Below are 17,540 nucleotides of genomic sequence, written 5' to 3' on the forward strand. Positions count from 1 at the left end.
CACCACAGTCATTGTTATTAGACTCTGCCCCTCCGATTCAGTTGGAAACCGCTTGCCACCGAGAACGTTTTTAAGGTCAGGGAACAAATGAAAGATCGAGGTGCTAAATCGAGAGAGTATGGAGATGGGGGAACATTTCTTTGTGCAAAGCAACTGATTCGGAGGTGCGGAGCTCTGTACATGACTGGTTTTGGTGCCCAGACATGAAAAAGCAAAAGCCGAAAGCATGAAGAAGCTGCTACATTGATACCGAAAATTCCAAAACATAAGTGGAGACTATGTCAAAAAGTGAAGTAAGGTCCACTCAATCAAATGGTCCTTTCTTGATGACAGGTCTACAGACTGACATCTCGGTTTTTCAAAAAAGTACGCATGATGGCTAAAATCTCCATCCAAATGGTGGAGAGACGCGGGAATAAAATCTGAAGATTCACATTCATTCAGAATCATTTATTCTCTTCTGAAGGGCAGTGGGAGTTAATGACCCACCATTGGTGTCATAGGTAATGAAATATTTTTTATTGAATCCTTTATAAATTCTCTGTGCACAGTTACGGTTGCACACCCGGGAACAAAACCGAGTTCCTCATATCACACAATTTGACAGAGGAAGAGTTCCAGGAGCGTCCGATCATCAACTGGGAGGCCATCCTCTGGGTCAAGCGTCCCGGCGAGCTGTGGATAGTCCAAGTGTTCCTTGCTTTTATATCCTTAGTTGAGACCATCATCCTAGCTTATCTCGGTTATAAGGTACGACGTTTTACCACTGTATTTCATTATCATCATGGAACCAGGTCAGTTCTATATCAATTAAGATGCTCTTTGGAATTTCCCGATTTGGCGATGAATTTCGGTGATTTGATGTTTCTCTCATTTCCAAACGTTTCCCCGATTTTCGCCCCCCCCCCCCTCATCTGCTTATAGGATCAGTGTAATCGGATTGGGGGAACGGCAGAGTGGGACAAGCAAATCGGGGGAATATTTTGGCAACTTGGGTTCTTTCAGGATATTAAATAAAAACCGCAAGGTTTAGTGACTCATTCGAACCTGTATATCGATGGTGAAACTACTAGACCACGTAACTCGTTTTGAGACGTTGTAGACTTCCTGTCATACTTCATTTTTTAAAATAAAAACTTCTCAACGTCAGTTCTTCGAAATTTCCGTGTTTTTTCTTCTCTGTGCGAAGAAAACTCAGTGACATTTTTCTAAGAAATGATATTGATTTGTTCTCCTTTAATATAAAACAAAATAGGAGCAGAGATTTTTAAACACCGCAAACGAGGTATGTGGCCCGGGAGTTTCACAGTCAGTATGTGTAGCAGAGTGTAATGAAAGGATGTGTAAGAAAATGTGAGGCATTTAAATCAACAATGCTGAAGGAGACGCGAATGAAGGACACTACCTCGTGATGAGTTGTTGGATGCAGAAACAAAGGAAAGGGGGCTGGGATCCATGGATGCGTTTGTGATGGCTCCCGGCCGGGGTGACGGGACAAAATATAGCCGTCTCCCTCATCAGCCGTGACATTGATTGATTGATTGGTTGACTGGTAAATCAATTGAGCGACTGCTCAGTTGCCTGCTTCATGCAAATCTTTGTTCTGATTTAACTACACCAACTGTTTCAGTTTTGCTTCAACTCCCGCGCTAAGTAAAAACACCATATATATGAGCCTTCAGGCGTCGCGGAATTTCCTTTGAAAAAACACACATTATTGGGAAAATTTGCGAGTATTTTTCTTTAAATTTTTCAAAAATATTTCCTCGTAATTTGATTTAAAACGTCGGAAAATTTCAAGGAAATATATGTAAATTTCTTCTTAAATAAACATTCTATGAGAGGAAATTTGGCAACATTTGAATGCTCTTACGGCGTCTTTCCTTAGTGCGGTAGTCTAGGTACAGGGAGTACAGCGTTGGTCATTTCCTGATTTATCTTACCCTTCTGTATAGCGTGGATAGTTGGAATTAATAATACTTCAGCCGATATCCCAAGAATTCTATTACATTTTCATCGAAGAAATGTGTCTTCTTTCAAAGCATTTCAAATTCATTTTAATTCATCTCATAAATGTGAGCGGTCCTCGACCCTTTTGAGACCCTTCAGTTTTAACCCTTGTTTTCATGTTACAGGGTAATGTATGGCAGCTGCTGCTATCCTTCCATTTTATTTTAGAGCTGGTAAATACTGTGCCGTTCATGTTCACAGTAAGTATCCATAATAAATTATTCTGCGCCAATATTTAATGCGAATCAAATCAATCTTTAATCGAATGGAAAAACACTAATTAGTTCCACCTTTATTAGCCTCAAAATCAGAATAGACTCCTCCATTGTATATTACCAAGTTTCTATATTTTTATATTTCTTGCACAAATGGATGCAAAGCAAGAGTCCCGCGCATTTTGGTATTATTCAAAAATTGTTCAAGATAGAAAAGTATTGAAGATAATCACAGATCCACTATTCTATCAGCCTTAATTTGTGTTCAAGTTCAATACAAGGGGCAAACGAGACGCGTAAAGCGTCAATTTTCCTGCCCTTGTATTGGTGCGGTATCTGCAATAACGCAAGTGATTGTCATTATCGTTCCCGAAACTTCTGACCAAATATATCATCTTTACCTTCATGAAGTTCACTGGGCTAACCGAATCTCTCGGAACGCATTAATTGCTGTATGTGATGCGTAAAAAATGTTGCTTCATCCTCTAACGGAGTACATAATATAACCGGATGCGGGAATACTGTTCTTATGAAGTTCGCCTGCAATGTTGCAGTTAGGCAACAAACCTACCGCAGAGCGTGAATAGTTGCCTATTCAGCAAACACGTCAGGCAAGCAGCAATCGCCAGCAAAGCCAGTGGTGAATAAATGGAATAGCATAAAATTCAAAACTGATGCAACAATATTTGAGTGGTGATTTTGTTGCCTTAAGTGTGCATGGATACTTTTTCCCTCTCAAAAACAGCGGAAAAACAGGCACACTCTGAGGAGCGTGTAGTGAACTCTGTGACATCAGTTGGGTTTGAATCGGAGAGGCAACTAAACTAACTTCGTGACAACGCGTAGAGTATCAGAAAAACTGAAGGCGCTGCAAGCCGAGATCATGCTTTTGAAGGACATAGTTCTTAAAAGTTCCATTATGCTGATGCGCATTGTAGCGATTTATCGGAACTGCGTGGGAACCGCTTACCAAAACTGCTGTGATAGGGAAGAGAGCGGTAAGAGCATTTCTGTGATCGAGCCGTGATTAGCACATGCTTTCGTGTGTCTCGAGGTTCATCCCAGCATGCACTTACCGCTCTCTTCGCTTCCACGGCAGAAATGCCGTCGATTGCTAATTGCCTTCGACACATGTATGGATGACAGTATAACACTGTCGCTTCCTAATTTCATTCAACCGTGACGTGTGAGGTTGTTGGTCTATCTTTTGGTAAATTTGCCTGCAATTCCTCTCGCACAAAGCCTACCCGGAAACAAGAATGGTTACGTATTCGTAAACTGACCATATTCGTATTTATTCCTTTAAAGAAACCATCATTTCATTTTATACTTTGAATGAACCACAAAAGGCATATGTACTATTATCTGTGAGTATAGTGTATCTATATATATAGTATGTATCTATATATAGAGTATATATAGTATATCTCTCTTCCATTCGAAATGCAAGAATCACACCATACCCATCCAAGCATCGCGGATGCCTGTGTATTGGACGGGTGCTCATTCGTTTTAAGTTGTCCTTCTAACCATCATTTTGAGTAATCTCAGCAATTAGTAACATCACCATGATCGTGTTAATCCTTTCATTGGCAAACAGCTCAAGGAAAATCTGTCTTTTTCTTCATACATAAAAGTCACTTTCACAGCGCTCTCTGGCGATCTGCGACGTATAACCGCCAAAAAACTCAGTCCCCCACAACCCGAGAGGGAGTTGGCCCTTCCTGTCTTTTTTCAAAGACGAAATACAATTTATAGAAGATTCTTAATGGGATGATCATAAAAAGTCGAGAGCGTTTTAATACATGATGCAGAACTAATTCAGTGGCGAGGCGTGAATGATCAATTATCGACATTTCCTCACTTGAAACTATGGTGAAGAATCGATTATTAAGGTGTTCGTTGCGAACACCCTGTAAATCGATCCTTTTTCATAGTTTTAAATGGCAGATCAATCGATGTATCGTAAATCACGCCACGCCACTGAACTAATTGTAAGTAAAGAGCTTACGACACGGCTGTATGCAGGAGGGTCACCTTACAATGGTGGCGGCGTTGAAAATGTGCTATTAGTGTGAATTCATGCATGTATTTTCTATGTATAAAAGTAGTATCTCATGCGTGAATTCCCGCTAGTTTTGAAACTTTTTTTCATCACTGTTATCGAGCCCTTCGAGGTAACGGAAAAAGTATCGACGCGCAATGGTGCGGTGGCGCGGAAAAATCGGCGCCCTGCGAGTTTAATCAGTCCGATTTTAATAAACCTTGGACTTCAATAGGCTTTCTTTCTCGATAGTTTTTGAATAATATCAAATCGCGCTCAGAGATGGAAAGTGAAATTTCTATAGGCTCAAATAAATTTCACAAAATTTGAAATTTGTTGATTTTTATCGGAATAATTGATGGAACAGTTTTAGTCCAAAATCCTCAATATCCTCGTCATACATATTTTGTATATTACGACAGCCAGTAAAATATATAACGCAATCGTTAAATTCTTCAAAACTATTCATTCATTGAGTCATCGATTCCGTGAGTTTTGAAATGCATCTCAATAGGTCTCCACGATTTTGATCCATCGGAAATTGTTCATGCAAACAGTTTAAAGCTCATCGGCTCTCTTCTTGCGGGCTTTCTGCACCTACATTTGAGTATTTGAAAGACTGATGATTTATTTTCTTATTTTTTACAGATCATTTGGTCGCCTTTACGACACTTATTTATACCTGTTTTTTTAAATTGCTGGCTGGCCAAAAAGTCTTTAGAAAATATGTTTGTAAGTATTCCTCCGTTTTATTTATTTCCGTCTTCATTTTAAATTGTACAGTTTTCAATTTTCCACCATTTCAATGTTTTATCATACCCTCATGTGTTTTGTATGTGATGACTTTTTCTTGAAGTATTAAGTAGCGTCAAAATAAAAAAAAATGTATGTAGCAAAATTTATTGACTTCGCGCTTGAATATTCACGACAAATTTTAAACATCTAAATAATCGACCTTTTGTATTCTTTTACGTTTAAGAACCTTTATTTAAAAGCGCACTCTTTCGTAGACCTTTAAGAATTATATCCACACAAATTATAAAAGCTTTTAATTTGTTTTAACGTCTGACGAATTATTAAAGGGATGCGTGCGTTTCGAATATTTTTCCTCTTTTTTTTGTGTGTATGTGTGCCGCACTAGCTGGTTTTAAAATCACTAGGTGGTTTTAAAATATGCGTTTCAAATGATGGGTTTCATTTTAATGATGACTTTCTCTTGAGATAAAGTAGAGAAGTTTGTCTTAAAAAAATATCCCTTTATCGAGCAGCGACACCAAAATATGTGTCTGATAAAAGGACAGGGGGAAGTATAAGTCAACAGGTAGCTGCGGTGGCCAATGTGAGTAGCCGTTATTTGAATTTATAAGTGAACATTTCAATATACTGTCGCTCCTCTGAATGACGTAAGGGCGTATCTCAACATCCGCATGAGCCCTGTCTCACATATAAATCCATGCTCTCTGTGGCTCATGTGAAATTACAGATACGTCTTTACGGTGGAGGAACGACGATACAGTGGTGACAGTCCATCCGGATGACGTGGCACGGTCCGTTTTATAATCGCAACCACAAGTAAACGATTCAATTTTTTTTCAAAACGCTCTAAGTCCAGTCTCAGATGAATCTCAGTTCGCGTGTATTTTTATACACCGTATGGCTCATGCCAAAACGAACCTTGCCCTATTGCTAACAACCGCTTGAAATAGTGATCGACTCGCTTCGATGAGTTGACCTGTTTATTTTGCGTCCGTCCGATTTCTTTTATTTACTTGATCCCTTTTTTTCGTCCGGGGATGAATGTATTTCAACATAACGCTCGAATAATCTGCCGCTCCGTAAAAATAACCACGAGGAGAGTGGAAGAGGCTGGCCGCACACCAAGTGACGGCTGAGGCGTGGCCTGCTTTGCGATACATCGATCGCTCTACCATTTAAACCTGTGGAAAAGAATCGATAAACAGGGTATTCGCGACGACCATCTTAAAGATCGATTCGTTACCATAGCTTTAAACGGGGAAATATCGAAGATCGATCGTTCGCGCCTCGCCACTGAGTGACGGGTGCTCGGGGGATTTTGGCGGTGGTTGCCGAGGAAAATTGAAATTGACGCTCTTCATTCCGGCTGGACTGATGTCATGTGGACTCAAGAAATAAAAATAAATAAGTGGGAATACGGAATGCATCCTCCCTTGTACGCAGTGAAATTCTCTTGATGCGTAACTCATTACGCGTACTTATTACCTTGAGTGCTGTGGGTTCGTGTAAGTTTATGGATCGTAGTTCGATACATCAAACAGGTGAGATTGTATCGATATCGATTGGTTCAACATGTAAACGTAGCCTCAAAAGTCATTTGAGTAATTTGAGGGAACTAGTTTTTGGTGATAGATTTTTTATTCTCATGAGTACACAGCGTCAACGAAAAGTGAAATTGTTATGAATTTTTTCAGTTTTACCAACTTGAATCCTAAAATATTTGTTTTTGGTTGTTTTTTACTGTTTTGAACCAAACGGTACATCGAACCACTATCGAATACGTCCATTGATGAGAATAACCATGCTCATCGTGGGAATATCGTGCTTGTTTTAGCGCAGGTGCAACATGCAACTATTTTAACTCAGCGGTAGAGTTTGCACCTACACGAAAAATTGAAGGGGCTCCGCCGAAGCGTGAGTTCGGTAAACGCGTGCTCACAGTAACTTTAACTGGTGACAAGTTTTATCAATTTCTATCCATTTTATACGTGTCTGATGCGGTAGTGGCTGAAGAATAAGGGCTTTCGCCCCACTCAAAGGAGGAAGAAGAAGAGGAGGAAATAGAGGACAGTAACTTTCATTGTGCGGACGTGATAGTATCACTGTGCTCAGCTCACTGCTCGTGACATCCTTTGTTAAGAGGAGAATTCGGGATGATAAAAGGATTTCCTTATTTTATGCATCTATACTAAATTAAATTTTTCTTTTGTGTGTGAGGGTGTGTGTGTGTATTAGAAATGACAAAAAAAAGACTTAATTAAACATGTCTAGTGTGGAACAAATGTAGCTGAGCGAAACAGACGATGAAAATAATTCTGAAAATTGGATGAAAAGTATTTTACTTGACTTCAATTTAACCAACTCCATATTGTGTCGAACCCACACACACGCAGAATTTTATCAGGATTTCTACTTGTTGAAAGAATTGAATTTTAAAATAGATTCTCAAAACGCAAGTCCCAAATTTCCAATGTCCGTGACGCTCTATATTGCGGTGTAGGTCCCTCTGCATGAGGTTTAGTTTTTAAAATAGAACATTGAAGGTAAGAAGGGATCCCCCTCGCATGTCTTTATGATCTTTCTACATTTTCTGAGCCTTTAAGGCACTTTTAAGTGTTTGAATGTTGTGTTTATCACAAACAAATTATTTCTTCATTGTACTGGACGAAAATCCACAGTTTTATTGCCGTATACGTGAATTCCTTTGTCATTACGGTCCTGGTCCGGTCCTGGTTTACGGTCCGGTTTGTAGGTCCTTCTGAGGTTTAGTTTTTAAAATAAAACTTTGAGGGGAAGAAGGGATCCCTCTCGCATGTCTTTATGATCTTTCTACATTTTCTGAGCCTTTAAGGCACTTTTAAGTGTTTGAATGTTGTGTTTGTCACAAAAAAATTATTTCTTCATTGTACTGGACGAAAATCCGCAGTTTTATTACCGTATGCGTGAATTCTTTTGTGACATTACGGACGCGTAACAGCAGGATACCCCGTCGTTCCCCGGACGAAAAAACGTAACTGCATTTCAGCGTTGCTAAATTTCCGCTCGCAAATGTATTATTACCGGAAAAATATTAGACAATCCTAACTGAAAATTTCACTAAGTTTTCTTTTGATCACAGGCAAAAATCAGTTAAATATCGGGCAGAAATTATTGCGCAGTCGCACTCCTGGTAAACAAGTTAATTGACTGATCCAATGTTGCAACTTTCGAATGGACGTTTCTTTGTCAGGGGATGAATCGTGTTTTTCCCCCTGCAAGCGTTACCTCCAATTTAAGGAGAGCTCCCTGTTAAAAATTTTCAAATTTTTCAATTTTTAGCCCCTACGTTCTTTAGATCAAGTATAGTCTTAATTTTCTTTGACACTATTTGTTCTTCATTCTGACGATTAGAACGCTGTCAGCTGATATGTTAGTGAGTGTAGTGAAAAGCACCAACTCTTGGTTGTGAATTTTTCCATTTTACTCCTGAAAATTCTGCTATTTTAACACTCATGTACCCTTTCTCTGGATCGAATCAAGATATTTCCATTTTTTGGTAATATTCCCGGTTCTCCGTCACATACACAGACAAAAGCGTTTTTTTTAAAGTTTGTACACTTGAAAATATCAGAGGTTATCGAAGTCGAAAAAATTCATATTTTCCTCAAGAAATTCAAAAAAACGGCCTAAATTTAAATTTCAAAATTTTCAAAAACTGGTCCCTCCATCCATATAGAAGGCTCCCACCTACAACAAATCGTTCAAATATCTTCAATGGCTCTTTAGAAAAAGGTACATGAAGTGACGAAGATTTACATCACTGGAATAAAAGTACACATCGGATCTAGAGTCCAGACTCTTTAAAACATCGACAAGAAAAAATACTCTTGATTCAATCAGATTTAAGCTTGAATCAAGAACCAAGCCTCCTAATTTGAGCGGATTTCCTTTTTATTTAAGCTTAAATCTGATTGAATCAAGAGTCCTTTTTCTTGTCAATGTTTTCAAGAGTCTGGACTTTAGATCCAATGTGTTGTTTTTCCAGTGATGCTTTTAGTCCAGTCAATCTAGCATTTTTCTGGGAAAATCTATATATAGAAGGTTTTTTTGCGGAAACATGTTGCATTAGGCAACCAGAACAACATATCAAAAGTTTACCAAAATCGGCCGTCCGCTAAGGCCGCCATCTTGAAAAAAGGGGGGGCGGGGGGCCAAAATACGCCGCCGGCGACCGGTTTTTAGCTTTTATCTTGAAAAATATCGATGCTACGGAAAAATGTCACTGAACCTTTTAAAAAGATCATAAAATTTCCTATTAGAAACACTATACATTTATCAAGTTGCGACTTCTGGTTCGTGAGATATGGCGGTAGTTTCCTGCGGCTAGGAAAGTCAAATCTTGCGAGAAATCACGTTTTTTCAACAAAATCTGTAATTATCTTAAAAACGGCGAGTCTGAGGCAAAAAAGTGTTCTCACCGGAATGAAAGAGCATGAAATTTCCATGCTAAAAATGCTTATGAATTCACTAGGGGGTCCGCCCCCGGAGCGCTATGCGGTCCGAACCAACGGCGGCTACTACGCGGTGAGGCTCGGCTTGGCCGCGCCATGCATTGTTGCGGTCCAAGATGAAACGGCTTCACTTTTTTGGTAGATTTACCGCGAGGGTAAGTCATATTATCCATTTAAATATGTGCTAATTTCCTTTCATCATGAACCCCCCCCCCCCTCCCCCCTTAGGTCATGCATGTTGTATAGTTAACAAATGTCAACGGTCGCGCTTGAAGATAATGTTATTATTTTATGCTTTCTTATTCAAATTAAATTTGTCAAACAACAAATCTTCTTTTTTCAAAGTAACTAAAAGGAAATGAATTAATACAAAATATAGAAATAGGAATAAGACAAGCATTTCTTCGTTTATTACCTTAAGCGGTGGAATCGTTTATTAATACCTATGTGTTGAAAAGCATGATGGTCTTGAAGGTTCAATTGTTTTTGATGGATACGAACAAAAAGCGCAACAGATTCTACAAAAAGCGTTGAAAGGTGACGACGTGATATCTTTAAGAAATGTCCTGCCTTAATTTTTTGTGAGGACACTCCTCTATCCGTGGCCCAGGACTTGCTTCTATCTATAATGAAAAGAATGAGGCGCGTTTGATTTGCTTGCTATCGAAACACTTTACTACAGGGAGTCAAGTTAAAGTATCTCAAGCAGAGGACGATGCGGATACTCTCATCGTAAATGAAGCTCTCAGTCTGCCGAGAGGAACGAAGAAACAAGTTGTTATCGTTGGTAGAATACCTATATTGAGAGAGTATGGCCACTGGGCCCCATGGAGAGACTTTTAGGACCCAAAAATGGCGGTGCTTTGTTTTGGTTTTTGTGGATAGGAGGGGGGTCATTGGCAACTTTTGACGGTTTTCACCAACCGCACTTGCTGCCAACCTTACTACATCTAAGATAATTTTTCTCAAAAATTGCACACGATTAGCCTTAAAAATATGTAAAGAATCGCAATAGTGCATTTGGGTAAATTTCTCGTTACGATAAGCAAAGAAAACTACAATTTGAGTCATTTTGCATCACATTAATTTATGGCGTCCGCCATTTTTGGGTCCTAAGGGCTCCATTCAGCCTAAGATGCCTGAGCCAATCAGAGGTGGTAACACCGGTGGCCATACTCTCTCAATATAGGTACTCTAATCGTTGGTGAAGACATTGACCTCCTTGTTCTAATGATAGCTTTGACGCCTGCATCAAGCGACGTCCTATTACTCAAACCAGGTAAGGGCAAATATGCAGCCCAAATTTTTAGCTCAAATCAATTGCGAACATCGAATGTAAATTTGAAGAAGAGCATTCTGTTTATCCATGTCGTCAGTGGATGTGATACTACTTCAGCATTTCGTGGCAAGGGCAAAGGCAAATTTATTAAACTGTTGGAAAAATGTGGCGAAGTCTCTTGTATTGCTGAGAAATTTGATGAAACCGACTGCACTCAAGATGAGCTTTGTCAAGCGGGTGAGCAACTCGTTCTTTTGCTGTATGGTGCTGAAAAATCAGTTACTGCTTTGAACAAATGCAGATTTCAATGTTTTAATCGTGCTTTGGCAAGGCAAAAACTGAGGTGAAACTGCAAACGTTGCCTCCAACTTCAGATGCGTGCAAACAACACTTCTTACGTGTATATTATCAAGTTCAACTCTGGAAAGGAAGAAAACGGAATCCCAAAGAATAGGGGTGGAAATCTTCGGAACTCAGGCTTCTCCTTGTGCCTATGCTCAACCCGCCTGACCCCCCCCCCCCCCCCCAAGAACATTTGCAAATCATCTCATGTACATGTTCGAAAGGCTGTAGTAACCGCTGCTCTTGTAAGAGAGCTGGTCTACCATGCAGTGACATTTGTCTACATTGTTCCGGCTTGGGATGCAGCAATCAAGCAGAAACACTCATCGAAGAGGAAGCAGAGGATGAATTTAAACTCCCTCTTTCTATATTTTGTATTAATTAATTTCCTTTTAGTTACTTTGAAAAAAGAAGATTTGTTGTTTGACAAATTTAATTTGAATAAGAAAGCATAAAATAATAACATTATCTTCAAGCGTGACCGTTGACATTTGTTAACTATACAACATGCATGACCTAAGGGGGAGGGGGGGGGGGGGGTTCATGATGAAAGGAAATTAGCACATATTTAAATGGATAATATGACTTACCCTCGCGGTAAATCTACCAAAAAAGTGAAGCCGTTTCATCTTGGACCGCAACAATGCATGGCGCGGCCAAGCCGAGCCTCACCGCGTAGTAGCCGCCGTTGGTTCGGACCGCATAGCGCTCCGGGGGCGGACCCCCTAGTGAATTCATAAGCATTTTTAGCATGGAAATTTCATGCTCTTTCATTCCGGTGAGAACACTTTTTTGCCTCAGACTCGCCGTTTTTAAGATAATTACAGATTTTGTTGAAAAAACGTGATTTCTCGCAAGATTTGACTTTCCTAGCCGCAGGAAACTACCGCCATATCTCACGAACCAGAAGTCGCAACTTGATAAATGTATAGTGTTTCTAATAGGAAATTTTATGATCTTTTTAAAAGGTTCAGTGACATTTTTCCGTAGCATCGATATTTTTCAAGATAAAAGCTAAAAACCGGTCGCCGGCGGCGTATTTTGGCCCCCCGCCCCCCCTTTTTTCAAGATGGCGGCCTTAGCGGACGGCCGATTTTGGTAAACTTTTGATATGTTGTTCTGGTTGCCTAATGCAACATGTTTCCGCAAAAAAACCTTCTATATATGGATTTTCCCAGATGACCCTTATTTAGAGCTAAATTGACTGGACTATTAGCATAGGACAGGGGACTTTCTTAATTCGATGGTTAGGTTGGGAGTTTGGGAAACTTTCGATGATTTTTAAGGAAGTTTGGCAGGGGTTAGGGGTTCCGGGACGTCAATTCACCTGACAGCCGGCAGCCGAACTGATGCCATAATCTTCGCTCGAGTGAGCCCGGGGCTCAAGATCCCGGAAAGCCGTGAGCCGTGAGCTGGAAGCTGGGACTAGGCCCGGGACAGACGCGGTCCCGACACGGCCATGCAGATTTCCCGCGCTTAGCCCGCGCCTCGCCAACATCCCGGCTCCAGCCACGGCGCACACTGGACCGAGTCAATAGGATCTATTCCTATCAAACGGAACTATGTGCATTATGACGTGAGCCCTTATGAACTTATGCTTATGAGTCTCAAGGCTCATGTTTGAATGCACATAGTTCCGTTTGATAGAAATACGTCCAATAGGGAAGTCGGATAAAATCTGGACAATTAGAAAGTTTATATTTTTAAACATATCGACGGTGAAACTACCAAACCACGTATCTCGGTTTGCGACGTCGCAGACTTCCTACCATACTTTATTTTTTAAATAGAAAACTACTCAACGTCAATTCGTGAAAACTTCCGTGATTTTTCCTCTTTGTGCTGAGAAAAATCTGTGAAAATTGTAAGGAATGATATTGATTTGATCTCCTTCAAAAAAATAACAAGCAGTTCCAACGCCCAAGCGTTGGAGGGCGCTTCTTTGACAAAGCATATTACTACCAACTTATGTACCCGAAGACTGACGAAGATGGAATTTAGGTGCGTCAACGCGATCTAGCGGACAGCGGCGTCGCGACGCCGCGAGGTACGGCGCGCAGGTCGCGGGGGAGCGGGTGAGCGGGGCCGCGTGAAGAGGAGTTCAGCAGTGGGGAGGGGAAGCGCGGGTCGCGGGGAAGGGAGGGACCGGCCGGCCGGCGGTGACATCGGCCATGGATGAAAATATAGGCAGCGCTAATGTCTCCGCTAACTGGAGTTGGGGGTCCTTATTCATTCTCTTGGATGCTCTTGGTCCATGACATAACCTTAAACCTTCCGCTCAATGCCGCAAACAGCTGACGTGTCGATGCTGCGCCAAGAAAATGAACCAATCACAAAGTAGCACAGTAATACGTCACTAAAATGAAGAGATCACGTGACTGTTCGTAATATTTTCAAATCGATCTGAAAGTACTGCCTCGGATATAAGTATTTAAAGCATAAGGAGGCCCTAAAATACTTTAACCAGGTAATACGTCCGTGCGAGATTGTTATGCTTAAAAGCAAAACATTTCACGAAAACTTTTACGAATACCAGATGCAGAAAAAAATCCAATTTTCCCGGGTGTACCAGAATGGCGTCATTACCCATAAGGCAAAAGGGCATGTAGTATAGTACATGTTACATCGGGGGAGTCGAACGGTTGGAAAGGGCGCATCTGGTACCCAGAAGCGCCCAAAATGTGAGTGAAGAATTTTAAACACCGCAAACGAGATACGTGGTCTGGTAGTTTCACCGTCGATATGTATAGCAAAGAAGCTTAAAAGTGGTTTCATTGGTATTTTCGTGAAATTTACTTTCAGAAACACCCTTTGAAACTGAATTTGTGACGAGATAAACATAAAAATTTGAAATTTTAGCCAAAAAGTTCATGTCCGACCTCCTCCATCAGTTGGTTCCACTGTGCCGCGGCTCTCTTTCGGAGCAATTACACTTGGAGCTCCCGACTGACAGACATCCAAAACCTTTTAACAGCATCCGCAGCCAATCGCACCCCGGATGAAACGCTCCAGGAGGTGCGGCCCGCTTTTTAAGCATTTTACTCCCAATAACAAAACCAAGCCCTCGGATAAAAAATGTTTCCTCCGATCTGTCCATCTCGAGCAAGCCGCCTTTCACCGCATACAAAGCGCAGATCCTACCATGCTTCGACTCGTTGTATGTCAGACCAGTGACTCGTTAATGCCCGACTAACTCATTTTGCAATAACTTACGATTATATGGTGCACTCAAAAAAAGATATGACTCTGAGACCCATGAAAAATGGCTCGGAGATCCATAATTTCTAACCAAAGTGAATTACCGTCTACAGTATGGCTTTCTGAGTCATACTTTATTGGCCGTGAACCTATAAGCATGGCTCCACGAACCATATTTTATGGCTCCATGATCAACTCGGCCGGCAAGTCACTTTTCCCATACTTTTTTTTTGAGTGTAAAATTATACCTTGCGTCGGAGTGTTGTGTCTGTTATCGATTTACTGATTGAAGGGGCTCATCTCAAGGAAATGCAAAGTTTTGTACACTCTGTCCATCTCGAAGCTAACCGTCTTTCACCGCGCACAAAGCGCAGATCCTACTACACTTCGACTCATTGTATATCACACCAGTGACTCGTTAATGTAACTCATGTTGCATTAACTTACGATTACATCGTAAAATTATACCTATTGCGTCGGAGTGTTGTGTGTGTTATCGGTTTACTGATTGAAGGGGCTCCTCTCAAGGAAACCTTTTCCTGCTCGTTCGGTAATGATTTAATTTAGTAATGGTTTCCGTTTTGTTGCAGAATGACCTTCATCGAGCTATGCAAAAGTCGCAATCGGCGCTCTCACAACAGCTCATGATTTTATCAGCAACCTTGTTCTGCCTCGTATTCACTAGGTGCGAATTTTTCTAGATTCTTCTTCTGATTCTTAAATGGTATATTTAAAACTCTCAACTAACTCGGTTTGCTGCGCCTCCTCTCATGCAAAAGTCCATCAAAGAGACCCATGCGGAATTCATCTTAATTCTAAAATCACAGAATCTCAAATTGACGTTCGACATACGTGAGCGCTATCCGCTTTCATTCTCAAAATTTGTCATGAGTTTTCCTCAACTATTTGGGATGATTCCTGAAGTCCGATGCACAATTATTTTAAGCAATATTCTTCTTCTAAAAAAATACAGTAAGCGCCGGAGTTTCGAAGCATCGGAATTGAGGTACAATAACGGCTCGCCTGTACAAACCCCGTTAATTTGACAAGCCCTTCATACATGTTACTACGAGTTGGATTGCATTTTGCAACAGTAGCGTAGCGTGAATGATCGATTATCGATATCTCGCCATTTGAAGCTATGGTAAAGAATCGATTCCTAAGGTGTTCGCTGCGAACACCCTGGTAATCGATCTTTTTTCACAGGTTTGAGTAGCATATCAATCGATATATCGCAAAGCACGCCACGCCACCGGCAAAAAGGAACAAAGAGCATTCCAATGTCGCTAAGATTGTGCAAATTGTTTCACCCTGCAAACGTTAACTGATCATGGAACAAGTTTCATCTTTATTCCCAATAAACTATATGAATAATAATTCAAGATGAAAATCACATCTGTATAAATTTAAGTTTTTGCGTGATGCCAGTAATTGCATTGGAAAGAATGGAAGTTGCGCAATCCTAGCAACATTGATAATGTCTTGTTTTTGCAAAATGCAATCCAGTTACACTGTTGATACGAAGCTAAGTTTTATTTCTATACTTTATTAATGATATTCATTTATCTCACTGAAACCTGTATATCTGTTTCAGTGTTTGTGGTATCCAGCATTTTCAGCGTGCTGGCCACAGGCATTTGAATCTATTCCAAGCCACATATTATGTAGTAGTCACATTTTCAACGGTTGGGTATGGCGATTTTGTGCCGGATATATGGCCGTCTCAGCTGTACATGGTTATCATGATATGCGTCGCCTTGATAGTGCTTCCAACTCAGGTCAGTATACTCACTGACACCAACACAATATAATTTGAAATTTAATATTGAGAAGTATCTAAACCCAGTTTTTTCATGATGAGACGGTACAAGTTGTTTTGATTTTTTCCCAAAAATCGATCAAAAAAAAATATCGATTTTTCCCAAAAAATCGGTTTTTCGCAGAAAAATCAAGGCCGAAACATCGATTTTCAGGAAAAATATGATTTTCAAGTAAGATTTTCAGTCGTTCGTTCGTTTTTCTCAAATTCTCGCCTCAATGAACGTTGAGTTTCATTGCCCCTTGAATTGAAGCAATACCAATGGTTTCCTATAGTGTTGAATAATAATATAGGCTTATTGCTTCCTAAATTTTTGTTCGTAAACAATCGAAAAATTTCAGTTTTTGAGTAAAACATCGATTCAGCAGCCACATTGTGTGCCAAAAATCGATCCAATTTTATCGATTATTTTGTGCAAAAAATCGATTTGTACCGAAAATCGAAATAAATAAACAACACCAGTCAGTGAAATAAAATGATCAACGAGAACGAAGAGCAGATGGCATATTAATTACAGAATCACGGCCTCTCTCTCCTCAAAATATTTTGATTGTAGTTATCATGATAATATTGTATCATAAACCATTGGTTATAGATACAGCATATTTTTACATTGAACAGATGGATCTCCTCTAACTAGATTAGGAAATTAATGTGGGGATGTACTTGGATTGGAAGAAAGCATTAATAAATTGTTCCCCTTTGAGCGTCGGGTGAAAGGACGAGCAAGGATGTGATTGGTGAGATAGGATGGGACAAGTCTAAAAACCGAGTGGAACAATTAATCCTCTTGGCTTTCGATAGTCGGGACAAGAGGCAAGCACTGACCTACAATTCGTTTTATCTGTAGAGGTTTCACTCAAACCCTTCGCTTCCTTTGACCTATAAAACTTTCACAGCGTTTTCCATTGACTGATATCCTCCGAAGAGTCTAGAGTGACACATCGCGGCTCATCCATGTTGACAGTCCTGTCGTGCTAAGGAAAAACGCCGTATGAGCTTTAGACGTTGCCAAATTTCTTCTGAAAAATCATGAATGGCCGGGGAAATTTGTGAATATATTTCTTCCCCTTTTTAGAGCATTTTGTTCGTAAAATACTCTGAAGTTTCTGAAAATCTCAATGAAAAATATTCATAACTTTCCTCAGAAATGAACATCTTATCCGGAAAAATTTGGCGACTTTCGAATGTCCATTCGGCGTTCTTCCTTAGCCCGGCAGAGTTGTTGAGTAGAAATTTAAAACTTGATAAGTGCGCCATCGGGTATTGCTGAAGTTGCACTATGAATGTATGTTAAAATGAGCAAGAAAATAAAGTTTCAATGCCTCTCGATCTTGGTATTGAATCTAGACCAGGGCCGGATTTACCTACTTGCCGCCCATGGGCC

The 17,540-nt window shown here is 40.3% G+C and overlaps 1 protein-coding gene across 1 annotated transcript in view; it reads left to right on the plus strand.

The window, feature by feature from the left end:
- Window positions 1-17,540, plus strand: part of SLO2 (slowpoke 2) — a 318,661-nt gene that overhangs the window by 260,803 nt on the left and 40,318 nt on the right. Inside the window, exons 5-9 of the mRNA XM_019045466.2 lie at window positions 552-750; window positions 2,136-2,210; window positions 4,918-5,001; window positions 14,925-15,019; window positions 15,929-16,112. Coding sequence (XP_018901011.1) covers window positions 552-750; window positions 2,136-2,210; window positions 4,918-5,001; window positions 14,925-15,019; window positions 15,929-16,112 — 637 coding nt within the window. The remainder of the gene's footprint in view (window positions 1-551; window positions 751-2,135; window positions 2,211-4,917; window positions 5,002-14,924; window positions 15,020-15,928; window positions 16,113-17,540) is intronic.

This window comes from Bemisia tabaci, chromosome 3 (genome assembly GCF_918797505.1).
Source record: "Bemisia tabaci chromosome 3, PGI_BMITA_v3".
NCBI classification, from domain to species: Eukaryota; Metazoa; Arthropoda; class Insecta; order Hemiptera; family Aleyrodidae; genus Bemisia; species Bemisia tabaci.